This window comes from Lates calcarifer, linkage group LG17 (genome assembly GCF_001640805.2).
Source record: "Lates calcarifer isolate ASB-BC8 linkage group LG17, TLL_Latcal_v3, whole genome shotgun sequence".
In the NCBI taxonomy this organism is placed as follows: Eukaryota; Metazoa; Chordata; class Actinopteri; family Centropomidae; genus Lates; species Lates calcarifer.
In genome coordinates, this window is record NC_066849.1 from 1,744 (window position 1) to 17,838 (window position 16,095).

At 38.5% G+C, this 16,095-nt stretch overlaps 1 protein-coding gene across 2 annotated transcripts; it reads left to right on the plus strand.

The window, feature by feature from the left end:
* The first annotated feature begins 2,126 nt into the window (after positions 1 to 2,126).
* Positions 2,127 to 15,696, plus strand: pde6d (phosphodiesterase 6D, cGMP-specific, rod, delta). Of its 2 annotated transcripts, XR_001963785.2 has the most exons (6): positions 2,127 to 2,396; positions 8,803 to 8,891; positions 11,581 to 11,706; positions 13,033 to 13,138; positions 14,062 to 14,207; positions 14,346 to 15,696. XR_001963785.2 is itself a non-coding variant. In XM_018701881.2 (5 exons), the coding sequence occupies exons 1-5, from the start codon at positions 2,347 to 2,349 to the stop codon at positions 14,141 to 14,143; spliced, it is 453 nt and encodes a 150-aa protein (XP_018557397.1). In that variant the 5' UTR covers positions 2,127 to 2,346; the 3' UTR covers positions 14,144 to 15,696. The 2 variants fall into 2 exon arrangements, 1 of the variants encoding a protein (XP_018557397.1); XM_018701881.2 differs by having other exon boundaries at positions 14,062 to 15,696.
* The last annotated feature ends 399 nt before the right edge of the window (positions 15,697 to 16,095 follow it).

Genomic DNA, 16,095 nt, shown 5'->3' on the forward strand with positions numbered 1-16,095 from the left:
GTGCAGTTCAGCTTGACCATCTGAAGAAAATTCTGAACTGAAGAAAACTGAAAAACAGAAGAAAGTAAGCAGAAATTCCCTCTTGACAAAGAATAGTTGAGGGAAAACAACAAGAAAACAGCTCTGCATCAATCAATGCCCCATCTCTGGTTTGAAACTCTCCAACTCTCCAAGAGCTCCAACTCCCCTTTATATAATTCACAATAAACAACATATTAACTTATAGCTGTGATTTTATTCATTACCCAATAAATAACTATTGTAAGTTAACAGTGAAAAAGTTACTAAACTTGTTAAAAGAGCACACAAGCACCTCAGGCGGCCTGAAATCAATATATTCTCCCAACCTCCCCCTCATCTGTACCACACTTGGCACATTCCAGGAACTTTGATCATAAAAGGATTCCAAATGGGAAGAGACTGGTCTGGCAGATCCTGAATCCAAACCAGAGGATAACACAGTGCAGTCTAGAGGAGAGGTGAGAAGTCAATCAAATAGTAAGTCTGTCAGGGTTCCTTCAAGATTTTATGTTTCTGTGTGACTCTAGCATCAGTAAACATCAAAACAACACAGCCCCTACTTTATACTAATTACCAAACACCAAGTCACCTGCCAGCTAGATGATAAGCAAAAAACTGTGCTGTGTGTGTTGTGTCTTAAACTTAAGTTAGAGGTTATGGGGCATCCCCATGACACAGCCATTTAGAAAAAGTCTTTTAGAACTTTTATAATCAAAGAGGAACTTAACAGGCAAAATATCACCAGGGTGTTGTACTGATTTTAAAATCCTACACTTTGTTAGTATGATAAAGCCCTGTGGTCTGAGTTTACCTGAGCCTTGTTATGATGCATAATCTGTTAAACAGTCAGATTCACTTTAACACTTGCCATTTATTGCCTATTGCAATAAAATTCAAAGCAAAGTTGAGTATTTACTACTTCTACTATTACAATTACTAGTAAGTATTAGTATTAAATAGGCATTAATATAATACAACATGGATATATTAATAGAGCTTATATACTCTCACTGAGAACTTTATTGGGAACACCATACTAATACTGGGTATGGCCCAGCATCACGTAATTTCTGCAGATTTGTCAGCTACACAATCATGCTGCCATTCTCCCATTCTGCCTCACCATAAACGTCTTCCACTGGATCCACGTCTGGTAATGTTCATGAAACCAGTTTGAGAAGTAGCCATTAGATGATGGGTAAGTTGTGACCATAAACAAATGCACATAAAGCAACAACACTCAGGCTGTGGCATTCAAAGGGTGATTGATTGATATTAAGGTATGTCAAGTGTGCCGAGAAAACATTCCCCATTGTAATTCCACTACCACTCTGGATACTAAGCAGGCGGGGTGTATGGACTCATACTGTTGATGCCAAATTCTGGTCCTTCCATCTGCCCATCTATGTGCCATATGTTTCCAGTCTTCAACTGTCCAGTTTTGGTGAGCCTGTGTCCACTGCAGCCTCAGAGTGGAACTCAACTTGGCCTTCTGCTCTTGAAGGCCATCTGCCTCAAGGTTCAGTGTGTTGTGCATTCTGAGATGTCCTCTGCTCCACACACTTTCAAAGAATGGTTATTAGTTATCTGAGATATATTTCCCACAAGTGTGACATTTTTTGTTTTTGACACCATGAGTAAACTCAAGAGACTGTTGTGCATGAAAATCCCAGAAGATCTGCAGTTTCAGAGATACTCAAACTAACCATCTGGCACCAACAACCATGTCACTGTCAAAGTCACTAAGATCACATTTTCCCCATTCTCATGACTGATGTGAACACTAACATACAGGCCTACATGTGGTCCTAACGAGGAGCTTGGTTAGTGTACATCTTATCTAATGATTGGCTGTGTCATGCTCAAAGACACATGCTCAAAACTAATTCAAGCATGAAATATGCATGTATACTTTCAAACTGAGAACTGAAGTGGTATGCATATGGACCGCGCAGCTCTGTGCCCCCAGTCACCCAACACAGTATGTGTGGCGTTGCCCCTGGTGACGCGTCTCTATCTAGTTTAGTCCCACCCACGCGTTTCATTCTCAGCCTGTTATTGGCTATATGGGAGTTACCCTGTGCCTCTGAATGGCTAGCTTGACTGTCAGTTAGTTAGCTGGGTATATTTAGCTGATTGCATTATCGGATCAGATTTAACCTGCAGTCCAACAGTATAGCACTAAGTACACGTAGTTTATGCTGTTTCAGGTGAACATTAGTTGCAGTGTAGGTAGTTAACTAGTTAACTTGACACCAACAGCAGCTTTGTTTTTTCAGTAGATCCTGGATTTTCTGTAAGGAACGAAAACAGACGATTTCTGAAATGTCTTCAGACGAAGACAGGGCCAAGGAAATTTTGAAGGGCTTCAAACTGTATCCTTTTTGCTGTTTGTTTGGGGATGTTCTGAGAAGGTTAGACACGTAGTAACGGGCTAAATGTCTGTTTTGTTTAATAATACAACCATCATCTAACATTAGCAAGATGGTAGTAGCATCTTATGTTGTTGTTGTTGTTGTTGTTGTTGTTGTTTTTGACGACAGTAAGGTTAGCTACAGGCTAACCTGTTAAGTTTCCCCTCTCATTTGATAATTTCGGCAACATAGCTGGCATTTTTCATGTCACAATGTGAAAATGTTCCTGTTGTTACGAAGCTAGCTAGTTCGCATCTAAATGACGGTCTGCTGGCTAAATTAAATGGCCTTGCCCTGTGGCTAACCTACCCGGCTAACGGCTCAGTGCGGCAGCTGTAACGATAAATAGCCTCTTTAGCAACAGTTACATATGTTGAAGATTGACTGACGTGTGGTTGTCAGATACCGTTGGTTCTACTCACGAATAGTAACTTCCTAGCTGAAAGTTAAAACAGTAATGTTACTTGCGTTAAGTATAGCTGGTCTGCGGTTGGATAGTTACGTAGTACTGAAAGTTGTCAAACTCAGGTGTTTAATGTGTGGAACTGGTGCAAGACTTGATTACAAATAAGCGAATTTCAGTTCCTCATTGCTTGCTTCAAGATTATACTAGTATATTTTGAATGTGTTATCCTATCCACCAAAAATGACGTATACTTTATATTACAATTTTCAGCCGTGTTTTAAGCATTTGAATGTTTTTGTTTCTGTCACAGTGAGTGTAATGTCTGCAGCTGTTAATGACAGAGTTGTGCTACTGTTGTGTGGTGATCCAACAAATTTTCCAAATATAAATTGTCATCCAAGGGTACCTTCAAAACAAGCAGTGAAGGCAAAGCACAGAATTTTCTGTCTTCCCATTAGATCTGGACCAGGGTGATAATACATATTCTTCAGCGCACCCATAACAGGCATTTCACTTTTACATTTTGTTTTGGCATTTACCTGTATTGTACACAGAGGAGATGCTAACAGAAAACATGGGTGGCGAGAGAGTTGCATTTTCATGGTATACATCTCAGACCACTAGATCACTTATTTTTACAATGACATCCTCCAATTTTACTGTTTGTTCATGTTGCAGCACTTATTCTTTTCACAACTCTCTGACTCATCTGTGTGTGTTTACTTACAGTTTAACTTACAGTACATTGCTTTGGGTAAGATCATCTACAAGACATTTAAATTGTGTATGCCTTTGAGCATATTCATTCTGTGCTCAAGACAAGTCACACATTTCTCTGTTTCATTAGTGCAAAGAGAAGTGCAAAGAGGCATCTTATTTTGTGTCTATGATAATAGGCAGATTTCCATTTTAAACTGTTCACTGAGGCATTTGGCTGCATACACTTTTCTTGATATTGGAACATTCATCTTCTGAGGAATTGATGTGGGCCCTGTTTCCCCAAATTATCTAAGGCTAAGTTTATCATAGTCCTATTGTAAAATGACTGTCTGACATTAACTCAGCCTTAAGATGCTTTTGGGAAACAGGGCCCTGGTGGGTCTGGTCAGACAGTGGCCACTTAACCCTTCTTGTCAGTAGACACCATGCAGTCTAATGATGACAGTGCAAAATGACTTCATGTGTGTAAACCAGCTGTGTTGTTGTCAGGCAAATCCAATCAAGCCAAGTATCACAACAGTACAATTGTACTACAACCTCCAGTACATGCTAATAGTTGAGCCATTATGGTAGTGGGGCATATGGTTTACTATTGTTTTTACATTATAGAGATCAGTGAAGTAGGTACAAACAGAGTAATAGTATTTGGAAAAACAAAGAAATACAAGTAAAACAACTGAATTCAACAAAACCAAAATGAAGAAAAAAAAAAAAACTCAACATAAAAAAGGTTTAGGCTGAAGTCACTGACATGTGAACATGTCCATATATACAACTTATGTAGACTGCGTCTTTGAACATTTTGGAGTATATCTGGCCCTTTAAGCTGATCCACCTGAGCTGAACAGGAAAGCAGGGGGATGATGTAGACCGTAGGCTGATCTATTGATAGTCTTTAACCTTCATCACACCTAAACAAAATAGAATTTTACATCAGATGAGTGAGTTTGCCTGAGCCTTATAGCAATCCATAATCTGTTAAACTGTCAGATTCACTTGAACACTTGTTGAAAAATATAACCCCAAGGCAACAAGTAGTTTCAACTGATTAGAGTTGGCTCATCAACAGCATTGTTTTTACTGTCATACTCGTCTGCAAAAAGTTATTTTCTTGAAATTTCCATCCAGTGTGTGTAAAATATTCAGTTCCTTGTAGAATATATTATTTTTACAAAATCAAACTGGACCTTTGTATCTGTCATGTGATGTTGGTGGAGCCAACGTGGCAAGTTGATGCTTTCCATATTACTGCCTGGACTCTGACTTCATGTGACCATGTAGGACTGAATTATCCTCAGTAATACCTTCTAGAATAAGCAGCACAGCAGCATGGTATACTTATTACAACAGGTGCAGTGCTTTCCAAAGAGGGAAAACATGACCATAAAACTTGTAGTTGACCAAAAACGTTTAGTTATTTGATTGTGTCTTCCTTACTTCTGTCTTTGCAAAAGATGAAGGTGTCAGTGCTTGTGTGTCCTTCTTGGTAGGGATAGGTCTCTTGCTGTTGCGTGGTAATGCCTAAATCCATGATTTAGTGGAACAGGGATTTACTACCTTCTGTCCATACAGCCTTATTAAAGCCAACACAGAGGCTACACAGCATATACCTTTCTTTTGATTCTTTTTGGGGTTGTAAAATTAAAATCACTAACCTCTCTGTTAAAATCCTTAAGAAGAACATAAATAAGAATATAAAAGTGACAATTTTAAAGTGGAAATATGTACCTTTGCACAGGAAAGATAACAGATCCTCCCATGTGCTGGCTGTGAAGTTGTCTCAGCATCTCTAAGATACTCTCAAAAGCAGTAGTACCTGCCATAGTAAGTTATAAGAAGTCTTACATATTTGAGTGTGGCAGAATTTATTGTCATTCTGAGATAGTTTTTTAAAGGAGAGAGATATGCACATCCAAATAGAACAACAAGAAAAGAGAAATGTTATTGCCAAATATAAGTGAACATACTGCTCTTTTGTGCCAACCAAATTTTTCTCTGAATTTCTAAAAAGTTTTCAATATTAGCATACCACTACTTATTTAAGATGACCATTTGTCATTATTGTGTCTTATTAAAATTGACATGAGAAGGAAGCAGAATAACTTGTATGCAATGGTTGAACCACAGAATAAGACTGTTTACCTTCCCCTGGGGCTTGCTCTAAGAGGAAAGTTCTTTTTGTTTTTACAGATAACTCTGTAAAACCTCCTATTGAAACAGGGCTCTGATCTGGTCCTGAGCTTCATTAGGGGCAGCCTCTGGATAAGAGGTGATTATTCACACACAAAATACTGTAAATTTTACTTTTATTCATTTTAGAATAGGTTTGCAAAAAGCATTTACAAATGCCTGGATTATTCTATGGTTTATTAGCTGTAGATTAAACATGAAACATAAATTATTAGATGTAATTGGACATGTAATACTTTTAAAGCCTGCCTATATTGAGTTTTACCTAATGCCTGTTTGACCCTGTGGTATTATGTTATGTTAATATAGAAAGGAATTGTCAGTTAACTGGTTAATTAAAAGTACAGCCCAACTTGAGGTACAGTTTAGTGATAATACCTATAAGTAGCTTCTGAAAGCCAAGCACAGCCCTGTAAAAGTGATGGTCAGATGAGAGCCAATGGAAATGTGGACCTAGATGTGTGGATATAGTATATACTGTTATGTGTTCCTCGTCTTTAAGGCATTGCCTTAAAATGAATGGATGGAAAGATTATATTCCACTGTTAACAGGTATTTATTTCCTATTTTTATGTATTTATTTATTAAGTCTTGCAGAGTTGTTGAAGTATTGACTGAATCGAAAACTTGTATCTGTTCAGTAGAAGTGTCAGGGCTGTTGGTGTATTGTGTGAAGGTTGGGGTTAAGAACCTGCCTATACTTGAAGCCATTAGTACATCTTTAAAAATAAATGCAGACTAAACAGTGACAGCAGCTTTTCACTGGGGGCTCATTAACTTTTGTGTGTGTTCTGACAGATTTGTGCAAGCACCCTGGTGGTTTGTGCATGCACACACACACACACACACACACACACACACACACACACACACACACACACACACACAACCTGCAGCTGGCCCTTGGGAGGCTGTGGTATAACCTTGTATGATGTTGTTGGAGTTTAGATCAACTGCTGTATCAGATTTTGTTGTATTTAGTTTGTGAGGAAGTGATTTAGTGGAGAATGAAGGGGGACACATCAGAACATGAAGGTACAATCACACACCAGAGTTTCTTTGGCATTGCTGTTATAATGGATGTTGTGACACATGTTTAGTGATGAGAGTGGCGAACCTGGTGAAAGAACATCAATGAGAGGAACATAACAATCTGGCCTAGATTATTCTGGAAGGTGTCGAGGATGATCAGTTTGATGTAGAAGATTGGATTTAGTTGGATTTCAGAGGATTAGAGAAACCATTCAACTCAGCACACTTTACTAAAAAGCTAGAGGAAGCTGTGGGGGAATGGTGGAGTTCTGCTGTTTGTGCAGTTTGACCTGTACAGGTTTTTGATGGCCTAACTGAGATTCTTTTTCACAAGTTTGGCTCGACTGTCTTTCTGAATATATATATATATGTATTCAAAATGAAATAAACCGATCTGTTCCTGAATTATTGTATATTATATGACATGTTCTGTTATGACATTGGCTCTTCCTTCAACATATCCTCTGTCTTTTTTATTTCCTTTACAACATCCTGACAAGCTTGATTTTCAACTGTAGTGTGAGGAAGAGTCCCTGAATGCAACAGGACCCATCTGAAAGCTTACGAGCATAAGAAAATGGTGTCCTTTTTAGTTGACTGTGTCTATTAGTAATCTGTATGGAACCCTTTTTCTCTTTACCCATGTAACAGTTAGTATACTAACATGAAAAGTCAGAGACCTGGAGCTTTAGAAGCCATGTTTTGAGACAGTTGATGGTTGTGGTGAGGTGGGATGAAGGGTTTCACAGATGGTGTGGAGTTGAGTGTGTGTGACACTAAGTAGTATCTGAGTGTGACAGGATGCTAAGTGGAGAATCTTCTAGAACAGGGGGCTGTAGGACTGTAGGATTCTTTAATGGTGTCCATCAGTCTGATATCCAAAGATGTTTGCCCTTCTCAATTTTAGGTGATATTACTATATATAGCTGTAATTGTATGCTTGCTGATGAACTGAAGCCCTCACAGACTGTTGGGAAGTGTGACCCCAGTTCCTTTGAAATGATTGTGTGGACAAGGCATGAGAAGCTGTAATGTACAGTGGAGTCATTGACTAGGTCCTCACAGGCTCTGTGATTGACAGTTGTATTGTGTTAATAGTGATCATGAAGGTCAAGAACAGCTGACCAACTGACAGACTGATGGGACAGCTAGCAGCTAGCATCATCTACACAAAGGCTTTTCCAGCTTCCTCTCTCTCACCTAGACACTGTTGTCTTTAGGTTACCTATAAGCTTGCAGTATTTCTTTTCATTCATCCTCAGCTGAATTTTGACCAATATGCACCTTTAATGCAAGGTATTATTAGCTGGAAATTTGGGCCAATGTTGTGCTTCTAACAACTGTCATCAGTGACTGAATTAATATTTTCACCCAGGTCATATAGTGCTCCCTACAAGCTCCTTAAATCCAATGTTACCTTTAGCTGTTCTTTGAGGATTGCAGATTTGGTGAAGGTGGGGGTACAGGCTGACCTTTGTACAGGAAAATAACTGGCATAAACTGTGCTTGTCTTACTCATTGGCTTATACACCTAACTGATCATTTTACTCTGCTGAGAAGTGTTGGTGAACTGATCAATCTAATTGATATGGCAGTATAGTAGTATCACAGCATACTGTCATGCGATAGCCTACTTTGATCTCTCTATTTACCTTAATTATTGACTTTGTTTTACATGTAAATGATTGAAAAATGTGTACATGTTACATATTACTATTCCTGTAGTTGGCTATAAAATGTGTTGAAAGTGAAAGCTCTTCATAATGCAAAAGAACTACAATAAATGATAGAGTCCTGTTTTGAAAACATGGGGATAGGAAAATATAGGGATGGGTTATCATATTTTTCCACACATTTATCAGTGACAAATGGTAATGGGTGTTGTTTGAAGATTGTTAAGACTGTGTTAAAGGCAGATCAGCTTGTTATTACCTCTAGTGTTTAAAATGTTCCATGGATATCTCAGTTCATTTTGTACATTCTTTTGTTTGGTTGTTGTCACTCAACTTTTCCTGGTAGAAACTGGATGAATCTTCGAGATGCAGAAACAGGCAAGGTGCTATGGCAGGGAACTGAGGACCTCTCTGTACCAGGAGTAGAACATGAAGGTACAATCACACACACAGTACACAGTGATGAGAAGTATGAGAACCCTTTGGATTCACCTGTTTTCTGCCTTAACTAGTCATACAATATGATCGATGATAGTCATCTAAGTCACAAGTATAGATAGCGACATCATCAGGCTGGAATATATGATTAGGCTATCATAGAGTTCATAGTGGGGAAGAGGTACATGAACATGTACCAGGAACTGTACTATGGTAAATGGCAGGTCACCAAGAATTATGACCTGAACCCCATCTGCTCTCCAGCTTCCCCAACATCCAGTGATAAGAAGCAGATATAGAACGTTTCCTCCCAAACCAGGGTCAAAGGTCAAATGGCCAGCTCAGAGGAATAAACTTAAATAGACCTCAGTTCAAATCTTCATTCTATGCAAAAAACGGTTAGTTCACCATGTTAGTTTGATCATCTTTACATCTCTGTGTTATTTTTATATCTTTTTTTATATTTCTTTTTATCATTTATTCACTTCAGTAGACGAAGAAATACACATTTAGTACACTTTTCTTTATTTCTATTATTTTCTACATTGTGGATTGATATTGAAAACATCAAAGCTATGAAGGAACACATATGGAATTATGTAGTGAACAAACCAGCATATGTTTGATATTTTAGATTCTTTAAAGTAGCCTCCTTTTGCTTTGACGACAGCTTTGCACACTCTTGGCCTTTTCTCAGTCAGATTCATGAGGTAGTCACCTGGAATGGTTTTCCAACAGTCTTGAAGGAGTTTCCAGAGATGCTGAGCACTTGTTGGCTGCTTTGTCCTCACTCTGTGGTCCAACTCATCCCAAACCATCTCAGTTGGGTTTAGGTCAGGTGAGTGGGCCAGGTCATCTGACGCAGCACTCCATCACTGTCCCTCTTGGTCAGATAGCCCTTACATAGCCTGGAGGTGTGTTTGGGGTCATTGTCCTGTTGAAAAACAAATGATGGTCACACCAAGCTCAAACCAGATGGGAGGCGTGTCGCTGCAGAATGCTGTGGTAGCCATGCTGGTTAAGTGTGCCTTAAATTTAGAATAAATCACCCACAGTGACCAGCAAAGCCCCCCTACACCATCACACCTCCTCCATGCTTCACAGTGAGAACCACACATGTAGAGTCCATCCACTCACCTTTTCTGTCTCTCACAAAGACATGGCAGGTGGAACCAGAAATCTCAGATTTGTTCTCATCAGTCTCATTTTCCTTTGCTTAGTTGACTGGTTGTTGCCATAATATGGATTGGAACAGTAGCTGAATAGGGCTATTCACTGTATAGAGCTGTTTACCAACACTACCTCTGCACAACACAACTGATGGTCTCACATTAAGAAGGCAAGAAATTCCACAGATTAACTTTGATAGACACACCTGTTAACTGAAAACCATTCCAGGTGACTACCTCATGAATCTGACTGAGAGAATGCCAAGAGTGTGTAAAGCTGTCATCAAAGCAAAAGGAGGCTAGAATCTAAAATATAAAACACACTGGTTTGTTCACTACATACTATGATGCCATATGTGTTCCTTCATAGTTCTGATGTCTTCAGTTTTAATCTACGATGTAGAAAATAACAAAAACAAAGAAAAACCACTGGATGAGAAAATGTGTTACTGAGAGCTGTGTGTTTGGGGCCTCTGCAAGACACAGCTTTACAGTGAAGTGCAGGGGGCAACAATAACATTATGCCAGTGTACTCCGATTATTTAGAAGTAAAAACAACGATAAATGTTACCACCTAATCATTACAAGGGTTTTATAACCCAAACCTTTTTGTTGAACTTCAGCCAGATTTGTTGGATCTACTTCTGATCTCATCTGTCATCTATTCTTACTGTTGTCATGCATGAGGATTCAGTGATTCACAAAAAAGTGAAATGCAGTGTGTCATGGAAAAAGACTAGTATTATATATATGTTAAAATATAAGTTGAAGGTAAATAAAATGTTAAATGCACTAGAGTGCAAATATACTAAAAAACAAACAAAAACAAAAAAAGGTAAAATACAGTGTAAATGTATGTGTGTTAGCAGTGATAGTGTTTAGTTACACGCCTCCTTCAGCGGATTGCAGCCAACCAATGGCACACACTTGCACAGGTTAATAGAATCCTTCAGAGTTTAAAGGGGTAAATGTAACTTCACTCAACAAAGTGCTTCTGTGGTCGCATTTCACACCTGAACAAGTTGCTAGTGTGAATCCATGGTTCTGCCACTTGATCTTGTTTTCAGGCATCTTGAAAAAGTAGTATGGAAAAGTATGGAATTTGATTTTAATACTTTCCTGGTCTGGATAACTATGGAAAAAAGAAAGTATGAAAAAATATCTGTCTCCAGACTATTGTCCATATTCAGCCAATATTATTACAAAACAATATTATACAAAAATAATAATACTAATGACAGAAAAACAATGATAGGTAAGATACAGTAAAATTACACATAAAAAGTAATTTACCGATTCCCAGACACATATACACACCACAAGAAAATAACAAAAATTCCCCTCTGAGTCTGAGTCTTTTCATGATGTAGGACTGTGTGTTTTTTGTATTGTCTAGTTCCTTGGTGAATTGTACGCTGAACATGCCTTTTGTAGGAACCCTGTCTCTGGCATGTTTTCAAAGCTAACTTGATGTTGTTGTCAGCACAGTTAATTATAGTTTCTCACTGTTTCTCCAGCTCGTGTACCGAAGAAGATCCTTAAGTGTAAAGCAGTGTCCAGAGAACTGAACTTTTCCTCCTCAGAGAAGCTGGAGAAATTCAGACTGGAGCAAAAAGTTTTCTTCAAAGGACAGTGTCTAGAAGGTAATCAGAATTAAAACACACTGATGTGCGTTTCTGACAATGCTTTCAGATTATTCCACTGATCTACTGGTGGCAGTGAAGTGCCAAGAAATGCAGCAGTGCAGCAGGAAGGGGCTGGTAGCATACCATTAGGAGATATTTCCTGAATTTGAACAAAAGTACATTAGATAATAATTGCTAACACTATCTTCAATAGTAATAGAGGAAGATAAGAATTAGTGAATATTTTAAACAATATGGATTTTCTTTAAAATCATAATGTGCACCCAGTTTAATTTTAATATAAGTTATATAGGGTATTTTCATTACTATGCATCGTTCAAAGGCAGGGACCTGTGGGACTGTGGATTCATGCCTTTCTTATCTATATTTATAGTTTTTACATACACTCAACATTGTTACTCATGTCTTTGCTTCAACAGCCTTATCTCCAAATAGAGGAAATGCATTACTCACTCTCCCTGCACATGTAATGTCAGTTCAGCTCAGCTGCAGGACAGCTGCCCTACACTATACTCTACACTGGTACCTAACTGTCATGTTTTGGCAAAAAAAAAAGAGAAATAAAAAAACTCACAATATTTCTGGTTCAACAAAAAGGATTTTACTCTTTAATAAAAAGCTCTATCTCTGTAAGAATTCTACACATGTCAGACACTAACAATCTGAGTCATTGACAATAACAAGCACCTTAGTGGACTTGATTTTATGTGGACAGATGCCCACTGGATTACATTGTAGCAGCTGTTTCTGGCTTAGGTTCAAAATACTGGAGTTTTCTTTTAAGCAGACTAAGATTTGGCTTCAGCAGAATGTCACAGTCAAGCGGGATAAAATGTGAAAACTCTGATGTTATGACAAAGGAAGCCAAAAGATGGTTGGTATTTGGTTCCTTAAAATGTGTAAAATAGAATACATCTCTCTGTTGCTTTATAATACGCCCAGATCTTCAGCAGACAGATCACTTGGCTGTGTGACTTTTTCATGTTGTTATTGTTGTCACTTCCATATTACTGTGTGTTTGAAACGCTGTCCGTGGGGCCCTGCTATACAAAGGTGAGGTTACAGAGAGCCCCAGGGGACAACACACAATCCAGACCAACACAGCATGTTTATGTTGCTGGCTTCTTTGAGAGAAAGTCTCTTCAACAGTATTTGTAGGCAGGACCCAGAGAGTGGCGCATTGAAAGCTAAAGAGGCTACTGCTCTTACATACACCTCACAGGCTCAAAGGAATCAGGGCTTCTTTTTCTACAACCGAGTATTTAAGATGGTGATGGTGTTAAGATAACACTAAGCTCTTTGCCTTTGTGTCTCTCTGTCCAGAATGGTTCTTTGAGTTTGGTTTTGTTATTCCTAACTCTACCAACACATGGCAGTCTCTGATAGAAGCAGCTCCAGAATCCCAGATGATGCCAGCCAATGTTTTAACGTGAGTCTCCACTCAGATTATCTTTATCTTTTCTCTGTTATGTTTCCTTACTGCCCACACGTTCAGCATCTTTAATCCTATGTAGCTGTGATGCAGTTTTAATCAATTTGTGTGCAAGTCCATGTTAGAAATTTACCTGTTTTACCTGTTAAATGTTAACATAATGCTCCAATTTGCCACAGTTTATCGTGATTTCTGATGATATGACATGATCATTTTTTGTGAAAATATTTTAAGGATTTGGCATATCTGCATAATCTTACAACTTAAACTGGTTATTTTCATAGTTTTGTTCATCATTTCTATCAGTAATGATAACATTATTATTAGTATTCACCAAGTTAATATCACCACAATGAACTCTGACGGGTCAAGACACAGTCAGACTGGCTGGTTCAACAGATTTGTTTGCAAGAGTCATAAAATGATTATCCAAGCTGTCTTTTCACATTACAGCTTATAGACCCACATCCTGCTTTGAGCTACTGTATTTACTGTGTGTATCCATTTCAATGTTGCAGTGTGGAATTATTAGTAGCATTTCATAAACTCAAAGTGCACTCTCTTCCAGTTTGACTGGAATGATAATCTGGATAAATGTTTGGTTTATTTTTGAATCTGTGGTTATCTGACTGCTCAAGTTTCTTAATTAACTTAATTTTAGTGATGTCATCATGTCCCTCAGAACTCATAAGTGATTTACTTGGTGAATACATGTGCTGCATGTGTTATCATAACTGACAGGAATGATGCATTAAGATGCAAGTTTTAATCGGCTGTATCTTTCTTTTAATTTTGTATTGATTCTTGCATATGCAACAGTACAAATTCATGGTAATGTTATTTTTTTGAGGCAGTGATAGTGGAATTAACAGTGAGGTTTGATTCCTCAGTTTAAGTTGATATGTGTCTTTGTATTCTAGTGGTAATGTGATCATAGAGACCAAGTTCTTTGATGATGACCTCCATGTCAGCACCTCCAGGGTACGGCTTTTCTACGTCTGATCTCCGACCCATGACTCTACCTTCCAAAATGCTGACGTCCTGCCAAGGTCTATAAATTACCAAGGTTAGCTACAATTTGCAGCAGTAAACAGTTCATTGCTGACTTTGGATCAGCACATTTGGGTGAAACCCAGCTGTCAGCGAAGTGAGCTTTGTGTTTGGTTGTTCTCTTGTTTTGTGTTGACCTGAAAACTTCTTCTAGACCTTGGGAGGAGAGAGAAGAGGAGAAGAGAGGACTCTGTTGTTCCCCCTATCCCAAGATCATCTCTCTCTGCAACCACGCCCCAACCCTAGCCCCCACCCCCCGGACTGTTCCATTATAAATACATTACACACATCAGCCAGGGAGCCACTCTTAAATGACACAATTTATGCTTTTTTTTTTTAAATTCCACACTCCCACTTCAAGGTTGCATTTACTCAGGAACAGAACATTAGACGTGTAACCTTCTGTGATCTGATTTTCTTCTTTCTCTCTGAACATGGAAACACTGCTGCCCATGTCGTCCATGTAAACAGGAGCTGCGCATCAATCTCAAGGGAAGATGCAGCTCAGGGTATCTCCTGAGCTATGCTAAAGAAGTCGTCATCATAAAGCATGAGATAACATTTCCTTTAGCTGTGTCCCATTCCAGAGGCTACTTCTTGTAACATCTCCATTTCCTGACAGAGTATATCACCGTAGCTTAATCAGGCTGTCCCATTCCAAAGGCCCAGTGAAATGAGCCTCCTTCTGTATACATTTATAGGACACAACAAGTATATTGTTTGTAGTTCTCAATATCTCAAGATCCTTTGCACTGGTCAGTTTTTGTTTACTTGTCAAGTCAGAAACTTGTTCTGTCTTTTGTTGGAAATATAGAAGTTGCGTGAATTTATTTGAACATATTTTCTCATTTCAACTCTGACATCTGACTTTAGTGAGTTGATGAGGACTGCCTGAATGCACTGTTAATGATGGTCTCTGTGAGGCCAAGTGTTGGAACTGCTGGTGTAGCTTTAGTCCTCCATAGGGCACAGCTTTGCAGGCAGCCTCTGAAGTAGGACACAGTTTCAACCAAACAAATCTTTCCTGTTTTCTGACTACACAAACTAGTGTAGAACAGTGGTTTTCAGTGTAGTGTGAGTGGATTGCTTCTTGTCTGTATTGTTTGAAATGAAAACCCTACACACTATTATCATGATGACATATGTTCGAAAAGCACAGTGTCCGAGGGACATCCTTCAACAAATACAAGGAGGTTTAGTACATACATACATTTATGTGCTTGTGCTATACTTTCTTAAAATATTCAGCTTCCAACTAAATCATTATCAGGTGTAGACCAAGACATGCATTGTTAATTCTCAGTAGTTCACCTGTTTTTAATTTTAGGGTGTTTAACATAGCTGCTTCCTACATCCTGGCCACATTTTTAACTTTGACTTCCCGTCCAATTCACTGCATTTATGTCATTGTTTTTCCTTAGCTGCTAACTGAGCTTTGTAAAATAGACTTGTTTTAATATGACAGGAGTAGTGGATTAAAGTCAACCAATGTTGTAATAACATAATGTGTGTGTGGTCTTTATTGTATTCCTTTCTAGTTTTAGGCGCTAAAGGTAAAGTGAGGATACTGTCAAAAATAATCCACTGATTAATTTTTATTCTTCAATTAACCTCATACACAGTGCAACAAACAGAAAAAAGCTAAATCAGATCAGTGTTTCTTATCACCCCCCTCCTCCCTCCTCCCTTTGCCTTAAACTTCCTGTTTGGCTGTCTGAATGGAATGAGTAGAATTGAGTCTGTACTCAGCAGTGTGTCATTATGCACACTGAAATGATGGGTTAGAGTGGATATCTGAATTACAGTAGCATTTCTGTCAGATCCAACCAGTCTGGCCATTTCTCTCATCAACAAGGCTTTTCCATCTGAGAGTGGAAATCCCAGGAGGTCAGCACTTTTAGAAA